Consider the following 22,745-nt stretch of genomic DNA (forward strand, 5'->3'; position numbering starts at 1 on the left):
ATGATACAAGAACTTTACTTGAATGAGTGCCCCAATAATGAGGTTCAGAAAAATCAAGTACTAACCCTGGAAGAATGGCAAGGAAAGTGGGTGAGCTGCAACATTACATTTCATCAAGAACAAGGACATCAGCTATTAAAGAAGCATTTGGATACATTTCCTAATGCAAGAGTGGACTCAGGATATTTTTTTCCTCTTTGTGGAAAAGCAGTCGAGATGAGATAGTTTGCAGACTGGGGACACAGCATAATTGCTGTGGAGACCAGTGAACTTGGGATTCGAGAAGTTTTTACAGAGCAGAATCTTTTTTATTCAGAAGAACCAACTGCTGAAATTCCTGGAGCTAAAGTGTTTAGTTCTTCAGGGAACATGTCACTGTAAAACTGTTGCAACATTTTTTGTCTGTCCAGAGCAAATACTGGCAAATTTGACAGGATTTGGGACAGAGGTGCCTTAGTAACTGTGAATCCAGGGGATCGAGACACAATGTTGATATAATGTCCCTAACAAGAAAAGGGTTTCACTACCTCGCGTCTGTAGTTTCTCACGATTCAACCAAATATTAAGGCCTACCATTATATGTTTCAGACACTGAAATTAAAAGGTGTTTGGCACAAAATGCACTATTCATTGTCTTAAGAAGGTTGGTGCTTTTGAAAAATGACATAAAACTTGGGGAACTATCTACTTGAAATTAATTAAACTTCAACCACTGAACTGAGGTCACTGGAGTCCTTCTAAGTTAAGAATAGGGAAATTTCTCCTTTTACATTTAAAACCAAACAGAACAGAAAACTAGGTTTTTTCAATATTTTGTGAGTTTAAAAGGGGAATGAGAATTAATTTTTATTTGCTTTTAAACCATACTTGAGCTGGAAATTAAATTTGTAACAAAGTTTTCTAAATTTCATTAAAGGTAGGAAAAAAGTGGGCATCTATGATTATTGTTTTTTCTTTGATAATATATGTCTTATGTGGTTTCCAGTTCAGTTTGCATATGTATTTCTAAACTCAAAATTGACCTCTCCCTCATAAGAAAAGGAAAAGCTGAAAAATCTTTAAATTCAGGAGGAAAAAGTGCTAATTATAAGTGAGTTACTTATAATATGTTATATGGAGATACATAATTATGTTGTAGAAAGGGAGTTAATTCAGTTCATTTAAGAACATTTTACATTTTTGTGGGAGAAATATCTCCCATAGTCTGCCAAATGCTACAGCGTTATTCAGACAGTTCTGTTACTGCTTGTTCTTGAAAAATCCACATCAGAAGAGATGAAGGTAAAACTACCTACATGTTAGTTAGGAACACCATGTACAGCCCTCTTCCTTGAAAAGGTCTGCACAGTACTAAAAATAAAAATGAAAGTGCCATTGTTTCACGTTATTTCTGCTTATATAACTTCTATTCTCGTTAACCAACCCCAGATGCAAAGTATGCTACAAATCAGACATTAAATTGCAACTCTTCAGCCCTCAGAGCCAGGAGCTGGTAAAACCTCCAGATCTGGCCACATTCCTTTGAGATATTCCAACCCCGAGAGCGAATGAGCTTGCACAGATTATTTCTTAATTTTAACTCATTTATGAATACTAATCAGGGGCACCATTTAGTCACTACCTACAAGGAGGCTAGGCCCTGCAGGCGTGGTCTATTTGCCTAAGAGAATGTACTATTTAGTCCCTTTTTACAGTTGAAGAAACTGAGGCTCAGAGAGGTCACCCAGACAGTACTTGTAGAATTTGCATCTTCTTAGCTCTTGAAGCTCAGGCTTTCATTACCCTCTTTGGATACCTTGGGACACATTCTGAAAATCCCTGGAGTTTCTGTCTCTCCCAACTCAGCCTCCCCATCCCCAGGGCATTATTAATATATACACAGAATCTTCCACTTTGGCATCAATTTGGCAAAAATAGCACAGGATTCGGAGTCAGGACTGCACTGTCATACCAGCTCTGACCCACACCCAGTAGCCCAGGTAGAGGGTTCTCTGCCTACCTGAGTCCAAGTCTTCCAAAAAGGGGACCTCTGAGACCCTGCGGCCTCAGACAAAGTAGATTTTATGGCTGCCCTTTCCCTGAAGCCGCCAGCCTCTTTCCTGGGGGGTGCGAACTCCAGGCTCCCAAACTGGTCTCACAAGGCGAGGAGTGGGGCAAGTGAAGTGACTGTCAGGGCCAGCTAGCAAGTCCCCGTGAGACCCTCGGCCTCTCATGAGTCCCAGACTGCTGCCGAGCAGGTTTCTGTGTTGGTCTAATTCTGCTCATGCTGTTGAGCGTTAGAGCCAAACTCCCCTCGTTACTTTCAGTGGATCTGTGTAGGGCCTGCTCCATTATTTTTCCTCCCTTTAAATGCTGGGTTCTGAGATTCTGGGAGCTCCTGTGCAGCTCATAACCCCAAGGCTGGTGTATCCGGTGCTCAGCTGGCACTGTTTCAGTTTCAGGAGTCTCACTGCTAAAGGAATTTAGACAAACAAAAGGGCCAGTAGGAGTAAGTAGGAAAGTTTGAATAAAGAGGAGAGAGAGTACACGCTAAAGAGGTTAATGCACATGTGCCAAAGGGAGGGACACGCTTTGAGTGGAGTGGCTCAGCTTATCTCACAGGAAAGTTTTACTGGTGGCAGGTTTCCACAGTTACCCTTGAATACCGGGTGTCATCTTTGTGCAGGTTTTTGTGGTGACCCTTGAACATCAGGGCTTACAAGGTTTGTGTTAACCATGTGCTTACAGGGTAAGCATTGTTTCAGGAAGAGATAACCATTGATGCTTGTGTCCAGCTGATCAGTACCCAAAATCTGTTCTTGGGCAGCTGTTTAGTAATCCTTAGAACCCCAGGCTTTCTGTTATTAACTAAGAGTTTGGGCCCATAATTTTACAAGCTTCTTTTGGTTTGGTGAGGTTTCAATGGTTTTGGGAGGTTTCCAGGCTTTAGGAGAAATTTTTGTCCCACGAAGTTTGCAGCTGAAGTTTACAGTTTGCTTTAGTTCCTTAGGAGCTAGATAAGAAATAAGGGACTTGCAGTTGTCTGTTAACTCTTTCAGAGCTGAATAGGAAACCACAGACTTGCAATTGTCCTATTTATCCTGTTTCACTGGTGAGTCACCAGCTCATCTGCCCAGGAAGATACCCCCTTGCCAAAGGCCCAACCTGGAAACGGGTCCAGTTAAGGTCAAGCTTTGCATGGTACGATGGGGATCAGACCCGGAGGTTCTAGTTCCTGCTTTGCTTAGTTCCCAGCTGCGAGGCTTTGGACAAGTTATAAAGTTCCTTTACTCGTCTTGAAGAAAAGCTCTGGGTAGGGGGAAAATTGTTCCTTTCCACGTTACAATTACTGGACACCCTCCTTCTAACAAGGCCAGGTGAGAGGCAGCAGGGATACCCTTTCTTGTGTGCTCTTAGCCCAGCTGGGAAGGAGAGGCTGAAAATCAGATCAGTATCCAGAGGAACCCTGTAAGGGTTTCCTGCGGATCCCTCAAAGTACCGTGGGAACGTCAGGGCAGAACAGCCAAGTGCCCGGCACTCGAGAAAGTTGGAGTGACCGCTCAAGTGTTGGCAGATGAGGGAGGTAAAGGGATTTAAGGAAATGTACAGGGATTCCATGGATGCCAGTTTGGGCGATGCGGGTTGCAGAGCAGCACCCGCGGGTCCCTGGAAACCCCACGGCGCGGGTTCTGTGCCGCTGCTAGGCTCGGAGGGGCGATGCACCCTCCTCCGCCACGGACAGACCCCGGAACAGGGGCTTCGCAGCCCGGAGCTGCACCGGGAAGCGATGACCACAGCCGCGGGGCCTGACGCCAGCGGAAGTGCGAGCTCCGGACGAGCCTGCTCGGCGGCGATGCGCCCGGGAAGGGGCGGGCGGGGGCGGGGCTGCCGGCGGCGGTGCGCCCGGGAAGGGGCGGGCGCGGGGCGGGGCTGCCGGCGGCGGTGCGCCCGGGAGGGGCGGGCGCGGGGCGGGGCTGACCGCGGCCGCGGCTCGAGGGGGCGGGCGGGGGCGGGGCCTGCCGCGGCCGGGCGGGGCTTGGCGGCTCTTGTTTTCACCCCTGCGGCGGAGTCTCGGCGCTCAGCCGCCGCTGCCTGGCGCGGGAGCGTGATTCGCTGTGGAGAGGGTCGCTGGCGGCCGGAGAGACGCCGAGGGGCGGGGGGTGCGCGCCGGCCGCCGCGATGTCTGCGCAGTGCTGTGCTGGCCAGGTGAGCGGGGGGCGGGCGGACCTGAAGACGGGGCCCGGGGGCCTCCGCCCTGTGGCCTGAGGGGGGCCGGTGGAGGGTCACCCGGGCGAGCTCCTGGGCCCGAGCGTGCCGCTCAGCTGTCGGGGAAGCCCTGTGCTCCCGGAAGGTGGGCGGGGGCGGGGAGCCCGAGTGGCAACCCCAGGACCCTCCCCGCTGGCGTCCGGGCCTCGGCGCGGAGCGGGGCGGGGCGGAGGAGCCCGACGGTTCCAGGTGCGCGGCCTCCCGCCGGGGCCGGGAACTGGGGCGCGACCGGGTGGCCGGCCGGGCGTTGCCTGCCGGGTGAGCCTAGGAAAAGACGCGGGTTTGGGAAGCAGCCCCTTTCCCCTGCCCTGATCCAGGCGCAGGTCTAGCAGTGCAGGCAGGTTGCCTTGACACCTCGCCAGGCTGGAGCTCTGAGCCTGGACCTTAGAGAACGCCTCGATGCCAGATTCCTGAAGTCCCCGGCGCAGGGCTGAGAGCAGGGAAGACCCAGCCCTGGCGCGGCTGCCGGCGTAAAGCGCCAACCTCCCGTCTCTTCTCTCCAGAACTTGTCAGAACCTGCTTTGGCGCTCTTGCCTGTTTAAACCGATGATGTCTTAAAACCCATATGCCCAGATAGGATAGGCGTCTCCTGCTGGTTAGTAAGCAATATCAGTAGGTTTATCCCTTTAATGCTAATGTCATGCCTTCCTGCAGAATCTGGAAACAAAAACAAAAACAAAAACGAAGTAGGTAAAGCCTTTTAGACGTCGAGGTGGCCCCTCTCTCCCCATCCAGGCTGACGATCAGCTTTTGCTTACAGTTTTGGTGACGTGTTTTCAGTAATGAATGCTCCCGGGGCATTCAGGTTTAAGGGTGTTTTGCATCCTAATGCATGCAACCTTAAGGCAACTGAGGTCAGTCATTTAGTGATGAAATGGTCGACCCGCCGGTAATCGGCCGATTAAGCTGGCGGGTAATCCATCGTGTCTTCAGTGGCTGTGTGACCTTATCTCCCTGTTTCCGGGCTCTAAAACTTTCCTTGGCTTCCTTCAAACTGGTCTGTCACAGATGAAGGAATTGAGGCTTTTGACTTCTGGAATCATTTTTACCAGATTCTGACGAGGGGAGAATAGGGTGCCCGCCACTTCACCAGGGCTTTTGAGATCAAGGAGGAACGAAAAAAAAGCTGTTTTCTGAATGTTCGTAATCTCAAGAAAGCATTGCAGATCTTTTATTCTTGTTTTCTAGCACTGTATCTCCAATTTGATGTGACACTTATCACTATATAGTAATTATATGTCGGATATTTGAGGGCGCCTTCCTCTAATCTTTTGAAAGCCCTTTGAGGCTTTCTGTGACCCCTTAAGTCCTATATTAGTGCTTGGCAAATTTTATTACAATTGCTTGAATGAATCTTCTAAAAAATTATTGGTATGATTGATATTTTGGCAGGATTTAATGACTTGTTTGTAAAATTCCCCCTCCCATGACTTTGGAAAGGACCAAGTCCTGTCCATTCATCACAGGACAGTGAACTTCTGCTTTCTCTGGGCTGTTTGAGGCCTCAGTCTGGTGGGTTCTCAGGCAGCAAGGTGGTGACCACATTATGATATCATATGCATGGGGCACTGAAGAAGTTATGTATTAAAAAACAACTCACACAGCAGTAAAGCTATCTAAGCCTACCAGTTCTTTTTTTTTTTTTTTTTCCACTTGAATATCTGCCGTGTGCCAGGAGCTGCAGATGTAGCAGTGAGCCATTTTAGATAAAAGGAGGCATTCTGTTACCCTGTATACAGCAGAGCAATAAGTATTGGTAATGTGACCAGTCAGTCGGGTGCAGCTGCCTTGGGTGGGGTTGCTTGGGAAGCTTGTTTGAGGAGATGCCCCTGGAACTGAGACTGATCAATGAGGGGCAGGGACTGGGTAAGGAGCCTTCTAGGCGTGAGATGTCAGCAGAACTGAATGGGGGCCAGGGGGGCCAGAGTATCATAGAGGAGGTAGGGGACCCAAGAGGTGAGCAGGGAGAGATGTGGCCGGAGACTGCTGGCCACGACTGGAATTTGGATTTTATTCTGCTTGTAGTGGAAGGTCTTTCGAGCAGAGGAGCTGTACTTGTGAGGCTGCAGATTTAAGTAGGTGTACAGCTACACAGAAAGTGTAAAGCTAGATTTACACATAGAAGAACACTTTGGATGCCGGGAAGACCGGACTACATCAGAGATGAGAGTAAGGAGAACTGTCAGGACAGTTCATTCAGTGAATATTTTTTAGCTGCCTCCAGTGTGCAGGCACTGTTCTAGGATTTAGTGGAGAACAAAGACCCCATCATTTGATGGAGCTTGGGTCCTGACAGTCGGCTGTTGCCGTAGTCCAGGAAGGGATTGTGGTACCTTTGTTGTAATCGAAGGGGGTAATGGTGGATTCAGTGGGGCATCCTTGGCCTCCTTGAAGGTGTGGATTTTTGCATGGATTGGATGTGAGGTGTAGAGATAAGAGGAGGGATTCAGCGTTTGGCATGAGCAGCTGGATGGATGACGGTGCTATTAGTTCATTACTGATGAGGTGGGGTAGGAGGCTAGTAGGGTGGGCATATTTGGCAAGGAAAATCCACAGTTTTCTTTTGGTTTTATTATATTTGAGGTGCTTGTTATAAATTAAATGGGGATGGCAAGTCAACAGTTGGAGATTTAAATCAGGAGAGAAGTTTGAGATTGAAGATAGAAATTCTGAGTCCTCTTAATTGAGGGCCATCAGGATAATGTGCCTCTTGGCAAAGAGCCCAGCTTTGGACCCAATTGTGGGTTTGAATTGGGAAATCTGTCAACCAGTGCTGGTGTGATTGTGGGCAAAGTTATTAAATCTCAGTGTTCCTCACCTATAGAGTGGGTATGATATTTTTCTTGGGTTTTTATGAAGATTACATGTGATAAGAGATGCAGGGTCTCTAATACAGGGTTTGGCACAGAGTAAGAACTCCTCAAATCTTAGTTTGTTGGTGCACATTACCCATCCATTCCAGGAGAGTCTCAAGGTCATCATGTTTTACTTTCTTGTAGGTTGTGCTTAATTGTTGGCTAACGGATGTTGGAAGCAGAGGTAACGGGGATGGGCACTCTACACCTTCTGGGGACAGTGTGCTATGGCAGGTCCCTGGGGAGATGGTGATGAACAAAGAGTTTCCCGGTGGGTAGAGGTATGGGGATAGTTAACCACAGAAAATGAAGTACACAACGTCAGAGGTGTAATGAGATATGTTCTAGAACAATGTAGGCAACTTCTCCAAGACAATTTGAGAATAAGGCTTGGCAGGGTTTACTTAGTTAAGTATAGACATTAATGATAATACTAATAACAAGTTAATTTCATGCCTATGCTATGCTGCGTGCTTTTATATATATTATCTCATTCATTCTTCACAACCCCATGAGGAGGCAGTGTTCTCATTGGCCTTTTTTTATAGGTGAAGCAGCTGAAGTACAGTGAAAGGAATTGACTTGATCAGGGCCATACAGAGATAGAGACAGGCCTTCAACACTCCTCTGCCTAACTCGAGCTTTGGGGCTTTGAACTTAGATAAAAGGAGCGTCAGACACTAGGTTTTCACCATCAGTCAGTCACATTGCAAAAGTTATATCATTATACAATCATCTTCAGGAAGCATGCTACTGGAACACAGCTCTACATTTTCAGGCACTTCTCTCCAGCCTCTCCAATATACCTTAACTAAAAAGGTGATATCTATATAATATGTAAGAATAACCTCCAGGATAACCTCTCGACTGTGTTTGAAATCTCTCAGCCACTGATATTTTATTTTGCCTCATTTCTCTCTTCCCCTTTTCAGTTGAGAAGGTTTTCTCAATCCCTTAATAGCTTTTCCCTCTTAACCTATCCGAGGTTATGAAGAAAGCAAGTCTCAGGCCAAATTCTGCCATACGTATTGACTGGCAGGACACAAAACCGTGATGCAGCCGTTTCTGAGCCTTCTTGAACTTCCAGCTCGTTCCCATTTCTTGGTGCTCTGACGTGCACCTTGTGTGAAAAGTTAGCCGGAGGCAGATGTGGCTACTTTCTAACAGGGCGGACTTGGCTAACATTCTGGTTGGACTCTGCAATCAAGAACCTGCCACCCTATGAGAAGGACTGAGGGAGGAGGGCTGGGGGCACGTATGAAACCAGAAGGAAAGATAGACGACAAAGACTGAGATGGTATAATCGAGGAATGCCTAGAGTGTACAATGATAGTGATTAAATGTACAAATCAAAACATGTTTTTGCGTAAGGAAGAACAAAGGAATGTCAGTATTGCAGGGTGTTGAAAATAGATGCTCATTCATATTTTAAAACTTCAACTTCCGTGTGAGACGAAAGCAAGAAATGTTTATTTGGTACAAAAAAAAAAAGAAAAGAAAAGAATCTGCCACACCAGTGGGACCACACTGATGGCAGAGGTCCACCATGCCGTTCTCAGGGTGGAGACTTGCTCAGTTGATGCAGGGCCAGGAATTTCCACCCAGTTCACATTTCTTGAACACTGAGATTTTTTCATCAATGAAAGCCTGTTTCTGTTATCTGTTGGGTTGTTTACAAGGCCATGAATGCCACCCATTTCCCACTTTTATCATGGTTGTTAACAAAATCCGTGGTGTTGATCTGAGTTAGGGATAACTCCTTTAGGGTGTGGCTTCTGATTAAATATTAGCTGGAGTGGATGGGCTCTGTAGGACAACTGACCACCACCTGTAGATTATAGTGTAAAGCACACGCACTGTCCATGTGGACTGCCTTAAAAAGTAATTACAGACCATGTAATAGTAATGATTTCCTTGAAATGCCTTCCTTTTCTGTAAAACCCAAATTGCTAACTGCTAAGACCCAGCCCAAGATGAATTTCCTCAGTAATGATCTTTCCCTTATTCTGAGAATTTTCCTCAGAACTTAGACATGTCCACACCACCAAGAACTTGAACATGTGATGCAGTGAATTATTTCCTGCTTACTGCACACATCCATTTCCTCTCTTCTCCTAGGCAGAGCACATGCTGTAACTTAGCTGAACCCCTTGTTGAGTGCTTGTGGTTACAAAAGTCTTTTCCCTCAGCTCTTTGTTTGTAGTGATTGGAAATATTACAGCCTTGTTCTATCATTTGTAATTTCCACTTATGGAAGGGATCAGGCCCCAAATTTCATTCTTTCCATGATTGATGGTTTTTGAACAGTGGTGGGGCAAAATTCCGGGGCAAAATTACACAGGTTGTCACACAGGGAGAACCATATTCTGATGTTTTATAATCCAGCTGCTCATATTTTCTATATGTAACTTTACTTTGCAAAATTGGTTTTGTGTTGTAGAGTCTATTTTTGATCCTACTCTTTTTTGTTGAATTATGGAGCGATCAAGGAAGTTTTCAATGTCTAGTAGCTACTAATTTGCAAACATATTTTTTGTGGGCTTACATTTAGATGCGGTATTCTACCTTTAAATGTGATGATTCCTTCAGAGGCGTTAGAGTTGAATGTGTAAATTAAGAGGCTATGTGTTAATAGGCATGAGTGCGCAAAGTAATGAAAAAATCCCTAATTATACTCTCTTTAGATGTCATCTTCAATAATGTATTTCATTTTCGGTATTTTCTTTAAATTTGATATTTTTCTTTACAATTGGTTAACAGATACTGTCTGTCTAAATGGTGTCTAAAATCACTCTTTTCCTGCTGTATGATGCCTATCTTGGTCTCACTTGCTTTACATTTGATGCTTCTTATCCCTAGTATGGGTACTTTTATTTTTCTATTCATTTTTAGAAAGCAAGGGCAAAATGCAGCGAAGTGCCCACAAAATTGCTCTTACTGTACCACCATAGGTGGTGATCTTGCCAAAGTTGAACTGTTGCTGATATAACCTGTTGACTTATTGGTGAGCTGGTGCAGGAAAGGGTGGTTGGAAGATGTTTGTAGTGAAGTCAAGTTCAGGTTGTTGGAAAGGTAAGTCTCTCTCACCTGCCTTGAACGGTAAGTAGAGAGTTGCTGGCAGTATTAGTTGGACAGTTAACATGCAGGTTGCTCGCTCAGGTTTGTTTTCTTGGGCTGGTTTAATGCTGACCCGGGCAAGCTGACAAATAGCTTTGGGCTGCAGCAAGTCTGAGTGGGATGGTTTTGCTGGGAGAGCTGAGTGGGGGCAGGTCTGTAAGGAGTTGAAGGCGGCCTCTGACGCATCTCCCTTTGTTCATGAGAAACACCCCGGTCCCTGGTGCTTGCTTTCCGCCCCCGTTTTCTGAATAAACTTTGCCTGTAGATTTCCCACAGACATTGATGATCTGAGAGTGAGTCCACTATGAGAAGTTAGGATCTAAAGAATTATTATGATTCCTGGATTATTATATAGGTACTCCTTTTCTTTCTGTGTTATAGAATAGCCAAAAATAATACCGTAATTACTGAAATTCAGCTAGCTTCACCCTTGTGTATACCTGATGTTGTAATGATCGTTCTCGCCTACTCTCAGCCTTGTTTGACTCCGTGAAATCCTTGGACCCCTAAACTCGGGGAGGCAGATTTTTGGGCTGATGGGCCATCTGCTCTCCTGCTTCAGGCCTGGCGATAAAGTTTTTCTGTCTCTGAGACCCTAGTGGCTCAGGAATTGGTCATTTGAGGGCAACAGGCAGAAGAATCCACAGCTTTTGTCCGGTAACAAGACCGGGAAGCCGACTGTTGAGTTTGCAGGTGTTTTAACGTAAATCACCACTTAACAAAGTACATGGTCAGTTCTTTCATGACAGTTTGGTGTTTAAAAGGAAGTCCTTTTAAATATGTATGTGTGCAGCCATGGGGGGGCCACTCCTTTTTACTCCTTGACTAAGCTGCTCTGTATTTCAAAAAGGTGGCATCGCTGTCCTAATTACCCTGTACTCTCAGCATCCTGTTAGTGATTTTCATTACAGCTGCTGTTTTCCGTTGAATTTAGGGTTGACAGAATGGGTCGAGTGATACCGATCAGTTTACTAATCGAAACCATTGTGATTGTCGCAAGAGATCAGCTTTCCCAGGGAGTCCAATTCAAACCTTTGCAACCCTAGATAAAATGTATTTTAAAACAGATTCTCAGAGGGGATATCATCATGACTTCTAGCTTGTGTACTGACCTTTTAAAAAGGTTTAAGAACATGACTTGGGAGTCAACAGGGCATGTAGGAAATTCATAGTGGATTGGCTTGATTACATAAAACATCTGTTTGACTTTTAAAGGACAATGGGATTTTATTTTTGGCTTTTCTTCTGTGGCATGCCTTGTGAGATGAAAACCTAAGCTCGTGTTTAAGGAAAGCAGCTGTTACGGAAAAATTTAGCTAGAGTGGGTTTTTATCAAAGAATAAATTTTGAAAGTTGTGGGTTTGAAGGAAGTTTACAGTATATAGTGATTAGACAGCATTTTCCCCCTCATGACGACTGCCTATTTTCTAGTCAAAACAAAAGTAGGAAAAACACATATATGCAACCCTCTAAGTCTTATTTATGCAGAGATGACTAGGGGAGGTGGAAAGGCAGACTCATGTTTGTTTAAGTACCCTTTTTATAAGACCGGCCAACCACATTTTGAAACGAAGTCCACAAGGTCTTTGCGGAATTTATTTTCCAGCTTTTTTGTTCTCACATTAAATCTCCGTAATTTAATGGAGAGCGAAGTCTCTTAATGCTCTGAACCGTGACATGTGCATTTCACCAAATCTGGGGAGGAATTCTGTGTCCTTTGTTCCCGACTGGATGCTGTTGATCTCCTCCAGGGCCCTTAGGGAACGGTGGCACTGTTTCGTCACCATAGTAATGAGATTATTCTTGGTGATAGAATTCTATTTCAGTATGAATTTTCTTGGCTTTGGTAGCATTATCCCTAAAGTCCCTGGAAATTGTTGACTTATTCCATTTGCTTTTTTTTTTTTTTTAAAAAACAAAACAAAACAACCCAACCCCCTAAATCTCTTTGTCAGTCAATAAATATTCATTGGGTAGCTGGTTTACAATTCAAAGGCAGTCACTAGGCTTTTCTTTCTTTCTTTTTTATTAGAACAGTTGTAGGTTTACAGAAAATAGAGAGTTCTCATATACCCCCCTCCCCACAATTTCTCCTATTAACATTTTGTGTTAATACGGTTCCTTGGTTACAGTTGATGAACTGATATTATAATTATACTGTTAACGATGGACTGGGCCTGCTTGGGAGTACTGTGTGAGTTGAAGCTAGGCTTTCTAGCAGTATAAGATTTCTCCAGGTTCAGAACTTCACAGATTGGATTGAGGGTGCGTGCACCCCAGCTGTGTACCTTTTACCCCAGGAAAGGGGAGGCGGCAGGCAGTCCCTTGGGGGGCCACTACCCCGATGAGTAGATGAGCCTCCCCAGGGCAGCACTTGGCCAGCAGGGCCCCCACAAATAGACCCCAGAGATTTGTACCAAGGTGACTAGTAGTCCCCCCAAATTCATGTCCACCTGGAGCCTGTGAATGTTATCATATTTGAAAATGGGTCTTTGCAGATGTAATCAGTTAAGATAAGGTCATATTGGATGAAGAGGAAAATTTAGATGCAGACAAACACAGAAGGCCATGTGACCATGGAGACAGAGATTGGAGTGACGTCTCTACAGGCCCGCAACACTAGAAGTTAGGAAGGAGCTGGGGAGGGGTGGGTCTCCTCCTCCCTTACAGCCTTCAGAGAGAGCCCTGCTTACAGCTTGATTTCAGACTTTTAGCCTTCAGAACTGCGAGAATAAATTTCTGGTATTTTGTTTTCAAAGTTTGCAGTACTTTGAAAACTAATTGAAAAATTAGTTCAAGGGCACTAATACAGGATTCCATGCAGTCCTGCAACTACATACACCTTTGCGTGTGTTCGTTTACATTCTGAACACTTTTCCAAGAAGTGAGTCCATACCATTTCTCAACTTCTCCAAGGAATCTGATGATGTAGGATAAAAAGACCAACAAAGGAACCCTGAGAAACATTTCCATTTACTGGACAGACTTTTCCTATAACAAATAAGAAAAAAAGAGAAAATGAAGTAAGGGTAGAGCCTGCCAGGAGAGGAAAGAGCCTGCAGGGACAGGGCTTTGAAGGAGCTTTGGGCTTTGTCGGAAGACAGAGAAGTCAGGTCAGAGGAAGACCACAAAGTGCTCTGAGTTTTTGGCAATCATAGTTTCCAGGGAACAAGCTACAGAGTGCTGGGAGTTGAGGATTCCTGGGGAGCTGAGGAGCCAGGGAGGTACATTATTATCTTTTGAGATGTGGCAGTGCAGAAGGGAGTTCTGCATTTCAGGTGGGAGGTATCTGAGCAGGTTGCCAACGTCAATGGGGCAGGCAAGCCAAGAGCTTGCAGAGGTTTCTGGCTAGCCCTTGAAGGGTGGTATTTGAATGGGGTGAGAAAAGAGGCTCAGATACGTCCTGCCTTCAAATTGCAGGTTGCTGGGGTTCATTTATCCTAAGTTCCCCCGCAACCTGGTCTCTGCCAAAATGTAGTCCATAGGGAACCTTTATCTTCTTGAGTTTTCTTACCCGTCTTCCCCCATTTTTCTGTTCTGTTTGTTGAACCTAATTGATTGAGATTTTCTTCTTTGGAAAATGCTAGAGAAGCATGTCTAGTTCTGAAGATATCTAGGTTTTGCTTATTGCTTGGTGATTTTTGAGGCAGGTTAGGGGACTAGAGAAATTCTGGGTTGAAAGAGGCCTTGGTCTTCAAAGTTATTCCTTTTAATTCTCCATCTGATGCTTGAATGCCCCTTTTAATGCCGCTGCTAAGTGTTCATCTGGTCTGTTTGAACTCTCCAGTGATGAAGGATGTATGACTGTTCCCAGATCTTAACTTTTCTGATCCTCAGTTTCTTTGTAAAACTGGGGAAGATTCTTGTCTTGTGTCCTTTGTGTGATTGTTGAAGGGATCAAAATATACATAAAGGTTCGATTCCTGGTGCCTGCCCATGGGAAAAAAAAAGGAGAAGATCTATGTAAGGTTCTTTGTTATCTGTGAAGTGTGACAGGGTTCATTGCAGGAGGCAGAGACTCCTCCAGGTATTTTAAACAGAAGAGGATTTAATGTAGGGAATTAGGCATTTAAAAAAGAGAAGCAAGAATTGGAGGGGCTACCCATGGAACCCTTGAACTTAGAAAACACATGCTGTAGCAAGAACATGCCACCTGCTCTGGTGGTCAGAAGGCTGCTGCCACTAGACACTATGCAGTTGGTGGCTTGGGCATAGGAATCTGACTGCTCCAATTGCCTGTCCTGTCCCAGGACCTCCTTGCCTGGCAGCAGATCCCACAGCAGGAAAGGGGCTCACCTAATATCGTGAATGCTGCTAATTGCCAGGACACTGACAGCAAGGGAGTATGGGAAATGTGGTTTAACTTTCCACTTTCCAGATCCTTCAGTACTGGAAGACACACAGAAGGAAGTGGGGATGGAGAGTGAGGGTAAGTGAGGCAATCGGCCATGTCTAGCAGAAGCTTGGAGAAATTATGTTAAGCTCTACCCATAGTGAACACTACACTTTTAGCTTGAATGGGAGGGAAATGGCAGCTGCAAAAGTAAGGCCCAAGTTTCGAGGGGGTTGGAACTGGAGGCAGGAAGATAGAAATATGGATTGTATTAACGTTTCATTTCTCGCCTGCGCCAGGAAAGTGGCTCTTTATTGGTTTTTCTCCCTTTAGTCCCTTCACTGCATAATTATATTTCCCACCACCCACAGAGCCCTCTACTAAGTATAATTCTTCGTGTTATATGTCATCCCCCTGTGTGATTTTTCAACCCAGATGGGTGATTATGGTGGATTTTCTAAATTCAAGTCCTTTGTAGGAATCTGTTAGGAGTATATATCAAGAAAACTCTTATTCTAACTAGCATTGTGCTTAATACGTCTGTGTAGTGATCTCCATGCGGTCGTTAAAGATACTGGTAATTTGTGTTTTTAAATTTTTTTATGAATCTGTCTAGAGTATTACTAATTTTTGTCATTGTTAATTTTCTCTATTGCTGAACTGTTTTTTATTTCATTGATTTCTGTTGTATATTATTTTCTCTGTTTCACTTAGATTGGGTTTAATGTGCCGTTCTTTTACTACATTTTTAAGGTACAATCTTGCATCATTATTTTAAATCTTTTTTCCCCCTAAAATAAACAATTGAAGCCATAAATTTGAATCTTACATGTTTTGATATATTGTGTTTTTCATTATTACTTAGTTCAAATATTTCCTAATTTCCCTTGTGATTTCTTCTTTGACCTGTGAGTTATTTAGAAGTGTGTTGTTTAATTTCCAAATATTTAGGGATTTTCCAGTTTTGTATTAATTTTGAATTTAATTTGGTGGTGGTCAAATAACACACTCTGTATGTTTTCATTCCTTTTACAGTTTTTGTTTCATGGCCCAGAATATAATATAGTTTCTTCCATGTGCCCTTGAAAAGAATGAATATTCTGCAGTTATCGGGTATAGTGTTCAAATTGGTTGGTAGTGTTGCACAAATCTTCTCCATCCTTATTGATGTTTTTCTTTTTGGATAGGGTGGGTAGGTGGCTAGGAATCTTAGAAGGAGAATGGTACATTTTATTAGAAGGAGGATGTTACATTTTCCAAGTATGGTTGTGGATTTGTCTCTTCCCCCATTAGTTCTGTCAGTTTTTGTTTAATATATTTCAGACTCTGTTGGGTGTACATGTTTAGAACAGTCATGTCTCCTTAATAAATTGATCCTTTTATCTTTATAAAATGACTCTTTTAACTCATCTGTGTCTTTATATTTAAAAGTATCACTTGTAAACATCATATATATAGTTGGGTCTTATTTTTGATCTGACAGTCTCTGCCTTTTCATTGGCTAGTTAGGACATTTATTTTATTTTATTTTTTTTCATGGGCAGGCCCTGGGAATTGAACCCAGGTCTCTGGTGTGGCAGGCGAGAGCTCTGCCTGCTGAGCCACCATCGCATCACCAGGGAACATTTATATTTAACATAATTATTTATAATTGAACTGAAGGCTATATAGCTAATTGTTTTCCATTTCTTCTGTATTTCATTTTTCTTCTCTTTGAGGGGGCTTACTTGAATATTTTTAAATATTCTATCTCCTCTGTTGCCTTTTTTGTTGTTGTTTAAAGATGTTCTAGTATGTAGCACTATGAAGGAGTGAGAGGCAGAATCTCACCGTTAGTGACCGAAGAACTTATGGGTAGGTCAATTTTAAATACTAATTGAATCTTTATATCAAATGATGAATGATCAAATTATTCATCAAAATGAGGAATTATATCAAACAGACTTAGTAACATTCAATGAAAGTGGGTTTTTTCTTTTGTTAATGCAATTTTTTTGAGATATAGTTACACACCATACAGCCCATCCAAAGTGTACAGTCAGTGGCACAAAATATCCTTACCTAGTTGTGCATTCATCACCACAATGTTAGAACATTTTCATTACGCCAGGGAAAAAAAGACTAAAAAAGAGAAAACCCCAAATATCCCATACCCCTTTACCCCCTTATCATTGATCCCTAGCATTGGTGTGGCACATTTGTTACTGTTGGTGAAGGAATATTAAGATATTAGTGTTTAATGATATTGAATATAAGCAGTGAGCTCTCTGCCTCACCAATCCAGGACACCTGGGTTTCAAAGAGAGCAAGAGTTTAATGCTACCCACAAAGTAGGAGATCAGATTGCCTAAGGGCCCCCAAATCTGTCTCTCTAAGATGAAGGAATTCAAGGTTTTTATGGATTCAAACAAGGTGGGTATGGAATTGTTGCCATTGCAATAGTAAGTATAAACAATGGTGAGGCTAGTTGAATTTCAGTCATTTTAGGTATTGACTTCTACGTATTCCACTATATAGAAAGAAAAACATCTATTTAATGATTCTGTGGTCATAATCATTTGTTAATTGATAATTTCTTAGTTATATTAACTATAGTCCAAAATTTGTAGTGGGTCCATTTTTTCCCATATACTACTCTTTGTAATAGTTTTGTACATCTGTTCTAGTTCATGGAGGAAATTTTTTGTATTTGTACAGTTAATCACAGTCATTATTTATTACAAGATTGTACTGAGTTTTAACCTCTGGCTTTCCTTCTGATGACATATATGAGAAAATCTTTTTTTTTTAAATTAAAAAAGCCCAGTATTTTCTGCTTTGCAAAAATGATATTAGTTATCATAGAATATTTGGGAAATATGGAACAGTGTAAAGAAGGTAATAAATATCACTTGTAATATCAGTGTTGAGAAAAACAAACCCTGTTAGCATTTTATTGTATTTCATTCTAGTATTAAGATAAAATAAATTGGACCATACTGTATGTACTGTTTTATATCCTTACTTATTTTCACATAATGTTGTGAGCTTTATCACATTCAGTTGGTCAACATTTTTTTTTCACCATTTGCTTTTTACTAGACATTTAGTTCATTTTTTTTTAACTATTGTAAATAACTCTTGTATGATCTTTCTCCTTGCCTGTGCATATTTAGGCCAGGGTCCCAAGAGTACAATCAGTTCTGTCATAACACAACATAATTATGCATTCTTAAAAATCACCACAAAATCTTGAGGGAAAATGAGTTTAGGGACACAGTACTCTAAAACTTTGCTAGTGACACATTAAATAAAAGAAATATAATAGAAATGGTATTATAGTTTAAAGATTAATTTTAAATTAAGAAATATACAAATGCAATAAATATTGATACTTTCCCCTGAAAAAGACTTGCAGTTTGCTTGTGAAATTGGGCTTTGGAAGGATTGTAGTTTATGCATTATTATTAACCTTGTATAGAAAGGTTATCTGAAATTGGATGGAAAGTTAATTTGTAGCACCAGATGGGTGTGACTCGACACAATCCACGAACTAAGGTTTGTGTATTTCATGTATTCCTGTGTACTTCGGTTTCACCTGTCTACAGGTTTCTGCCTTCATCTAATGTTTCCCACAGACAAAACTTCATATTAGCATTCTCACTATGCTAATTGTTCCTTAATATATTAATCCTGTTGGAGCAGATTGGCATTTCAAAGCAAGTGTAATAGCAGAATTGACTATAGGATGAGTAGCTCAGATTCCCTGAACTCATTGCTGGACCTTCTTTAAAAAGGCTTCACCATTTCCTGTTAGCTGTGTATGAAGGAAGGAGCTGGCCATGCTGGCTTCCTTTGGACCAGCTCACGAAAGGTTGGTGCTAGAAGGGACGGGAAGGGTCATCTGCTCCTCTGACCCAGCTGCTCTCAGATACCTTATACTTTAAGTGAGTAACTCCAGATACAGGAACTTCCTATCTTGGAGGCAGCTCTATGGTGTTCTCAGAGAGCCGTGATTTAGTTCTTCCTTTGCTGGCCTAGAAATCCACCCTGCCAAGGCTTAAATAACTTGCCCCTAACTTGGCAATACGTAGTTTTGGATAATAAAGTCAGAGGAGGTAGCATCGAAGGTGGCCACGGGCCTCACGGCTATCCCGGACAAAAGCGGTGGATTCTCTGCCCGATGCATCCATGCATGCATCCATGCAACAGTCCATCCATGCAACAGTCCATCCATGACACCAAGGTTTCAAAGGGTTCATTGCTAGGCGTGAAGCAGGAAATCAGATGGCCTCAAAATCTGTCTCTCTGAGCCTAAGAAGTTCAAGATGTTTATGGATTCGTACAAGGGGAGTTGGAGTCATTACCATTTCAATAGCAGGTATGAGAAGAAACAGTTTACAAATTGTTAGGGAAATATGGGTAAAGAGGGCACAGTTGGCAAGGTTTTTACAATCACAGGGGCACAAGATAAAGGCTATACAACATCAGCGATCAGGGCACCTGGATTACAGTCCGGAGATTTCAGGTATTTTCCTCTGTATGCTAATATGCCAGAAGGTAAAGAAGAATATCTATGATGACGGTTATAATCAAAATCATCACCTCTGTCCTGACTTCCTGGACACGGAGGACTGCGGGTGGGCCGCTGTTCTTGCTGCAGGTCAGTAAATGAAAACTGGACATTGCTGACGAAGCATTGCGTCCCGGAGTATGAGAAATTCCACTTGGAATACCGTCTTTTAATACATTTGAAACTTTGATACACTACAGCTTTTAATACATTCAACTAATTTTTAAGGATAATGGTCAGGCAGTTTGAAATAACCGTCCTGGAAGGTGTATGGTTGACACCAAGTCAGAGAGTCTCGCTGCCCATGGTGGGGTTTCGGATGCCTGTCACTCCTGGTCGTGGGTTCCAGTCTCAGATGCCTTATGGACTGTGCATGCAAGGAGTGGTACTGGGAGTCCGGGAAGTCACACGGCCTTCTGGAGCGAGAAGGACCCTTAAGGAAGCGCTGTGTCTACCCCTCTCATATTATTGAGAAGGAAACAAGCCCCCAGAGTGGAGGTCCCTCTCCCTAGGCCACCCAGCTGGTGAGCTCCCAGCAAGGCCTGCCATTCTGCTTTCCTGGACTCTGCCATTCCCCAGGGCCCAGCACACGCACATTGACATTTGGTAAATGGTGAGAGTGAACGGGTGGATATTGGGCTTTTTTAGAAGACATGTGCTGTGTTTGCAGAGCAATTTAATGGAGCTCATGACTACAGATTATAAACATAACTTTATGGTTTAAAACTCAAATAGTTTATTTTATATTTTGCCATAGTACATAAAATCATTTAAAATCTTCTGTTCCATCCCTTTTCTTAAACTTCCACGCAGTTTTAACATTTTTTTTTTCCTTCAGAGAGTTCTGCTCTGTGTGTGGATCGTAGAATTTAACCAAAAGTGTTTTTTAAGAATGTGTTTTCTTAACTTGCAACTATAGTTTGTAGAAGGTGCAAATTGCTGAGTAAGGGGTATTTGGCCACTTGCAAAGAGCCGGTTAACCAGTGAGGCACTCTATGCAGAGCGCTGTGCCCAACGGCAGCGGCTGGCTGGAGGTGGTGAGAAGCAGGGAGCAGTAAATTATTTCCTTACGAGGGGGGGAGGGGAAACATGGATTGTCATGGTATTCTGGAATTTTCTTGGAAGAGAGAGCGCTGCATCTCTGACTTTCTTTTCCTGCTGTGATGGGGCAGAGAGAAAGCGGGGCCCAGAGTGCTTGAGCAGAAGGCTGATGCTCCTCACATTTGCCCCTTATTAAAAGTATTCCTGAGTTATTAGAGATATCTCCTTTCTCCCACTGAGCATCCTCCTTCCATTCCCCTTTCCTGATGTTTGTGAGACCTGAGGAGTCATGTCAGGAGATCTAGTCCAAAAAAAGTATTCTACAAGCTTATTATTTGACGTGAGTGAAGAAAAAGCTATATATTTGTGAGTGAGCCGTGGCATTTAGAAGGAGTGATATCAGCTCGTGTTTCCAGTGTGGGGACTGTTGGTCGTTTGGGTGTGGCCGTTCTATCTTAGGAGGAGTACTGGGCTGGTATTTAGCACCAGCTCCTCTATGGCTCACCAGTTGCTGTTAAACATTGCCCCACCCTCATGGCCTGCTCCTCCCAAGGCCTTAAGATACGGTTCTGCCCCTGGCAAGAACGCCTCACTGGTTTTAACTTTGTAATTTTTAAGATACAGCTTGGAACAATGTAGAACTGAATGTTTCTTCTAGGGTACACAGCTATAGAGGTGAAAAAGGACAAAAATAAGCAAGATAGACGGTTCCACCACAGCCACCCTTGACATATGTAGCGAAAATTGGCAGGTTGTACTTTTACTTGTAGTTTACCTTTAAATGCTGCCCAGGAGTATGATTTTCCTAGTGCTAAAGCTAAGCTAATTTAAAAAAAGGGGGGGCATGCTTTATAGTGAGAGAATTCATTTAAACTCGTTTCTGGTGTGTGCTTTAAGTCTCATTTCATTCAGATACTCACAGACAGTCTAGCTGGGTGATGACAGCTGGCTCCAGTTGAGATCCATTCTCCACCACTTACCAATGGTTCCCACTTGATCAGGTTCATAATCTCTTTCTCTTAGTTTCCACATCTGTAAAATGGGTACTTATTAGTACCTCTTTCATAGGATTTTTATTTGTATTAAATAGGTTAATACAGAGAAAAAACTTGGAACCTTAGCCAGTGTCTGTTTCATGTTCAGTAAACATTAATTCTTTTGGAAGAGCTACCATTTTCCCTTGGAACAGGACCATCCAAACTGTAAATTATGACTAAGCTTCTTTTAAAGTTTGATCCACACCCCTTATATCAAAATAATGTGTAAATCTGATATTGAATCATAAAAATTAAAAAATGAATCCACCAGGAGTACTAAGAGAAAAGATAGCTGACTTAAAAAAAGAAAATTTTGAAATTGCCAAGGTTTTCAAGAATGCCCCAAGATCCTTTTTTTTTTTAAATTCTTATCGATACAACAACGTATAAGCACATACATGCTTAACATACAAACATTCCATATATGGTGTACAATCAGTGTTTCACCATATATCATCACATAGTTGTGTATTCATCACCATGATCATTTTTTAGAACATTTGCATCACTCCAGAAAAGGAAATAAAAAGCAAAAAGAAAGAACTCATACATACCATGCTCCTTACTCTTCCCTCTCATTGACAACTAGTATTTCCATCTACCCAATATATATATTGTTTAATTTTAACATTTGTTCCCCCTATATTTATTTATTTTTAATCTATATGTTTTACTCATCTGTCCAAACTGTAGATAAAAGGAGCATCAGACACAAGATTTTCACAATTGCACAGTCACATTGCGAAAGCTTTATCATTATACAGTCATCATCAGGTAACATGCAGGAACACAGTGCCACAGTTTCAGGCACTTCCCTCTAGCCTAATATACCTTAAACTAAGAAGGGGGTATCTATATAATACATAAGATTAACCTCCAGGATAACCTCTTGACTCTGTTTGAAATCTCTCGGCCACTGACACTTTATTTTGTCTCATTTCTCTCTAACCCCTTTTGGTTGTGAAGGTTTTCTCAATCCTTTGATGTGAAATCCCAGCTCATTCTAGGGTTTCTGTCACACATTGCAGGGAGCTTTACACCCCTGGGAATTATGTCCCATGAAGAGAGGAGGAGGGTAGTGAGTTTGTTTGCTGTGTTGGCTGAGAGAGAGCTAGGCCACATCTGAGCAACAAAAGAGGTTCTCTGGGGGTGACTCGTAGGCCTGATTTTAAGTAGGCTTAGTCAATCCTTTCCAGGGATAAGTTTCAGATGAACAAACCCCAAGATTGAGGGCTCAGCCTGTTGCTTTGGTTGTCCCTACTGCTTGTGAGAATATCAAGAATTCTTCACTTGGGGAAGTTGAATTTTCCCCCTTTCTCACCATTCCCCTAAGGGGACTTTGCAAATACTTTTTCATTCACTGTTCAAATCACTCTGGGATTTATTGGGGCATCACTCTGTGCAAACCTACAAAATCTCATGCGCTATTCAAGGTTCTTATGGTGTTCAATTAAATTGTCCATATCAGTTGTATTAGGAAATGCAGTAGTCAAAATATAAATTTAATCCTTTTAATCAACATAAGTAAACTGGACTATATAAAAATTGCCCATGGCAAAATATTA

General features: G+C 42.8%; 1 protein-coding gene and 1 pseudogene across 1 annotated transcript in view; both read left to right on the forward strand.

Moving 5' to 3' along the window:
- Positions 1 to 664, forward strand: LOC143665211 (thiopurine S-methyltransferase pseudogene; annotated as a pseudogene).
- Positions 665 to 4,020: 3,356 nt separating this feature from the next.
- SERINC5 (serine incorporator 5) overlaps positions 4,021 to 22,745 on the forward strand; it is a 106,814-nt gene continuing 88,089 nt past the window's right edge. The window contains exon 1 of the mRNA XM_077139324.1: positions 4,021 to 4,185. Coding sequence (XP_076995439.1) covers positions 4,159 to 4,185 — 27 coding nt within the window. The 5' untranslated portion in view covers positions 4,021 to 4,158. The remainder of the gene's footprint in view (positions 4,186 to 22,745) is intronic.

This window comes from Tamandua tetradactyla, chromosome 21, assembly GCF_023851605.1.
Source record: "Tamandua tetradactyla isolate mTamTet1 chromosome 21, mTamTet1.pri, whole genome shotgun sequence".
Taxonomy (NCBI): Eukaryota; Metazoa; Chordata; class Mammalia; order Pilosa; family Myrmecophagidae; genus Tamandua; species Tamandua tetradactyla.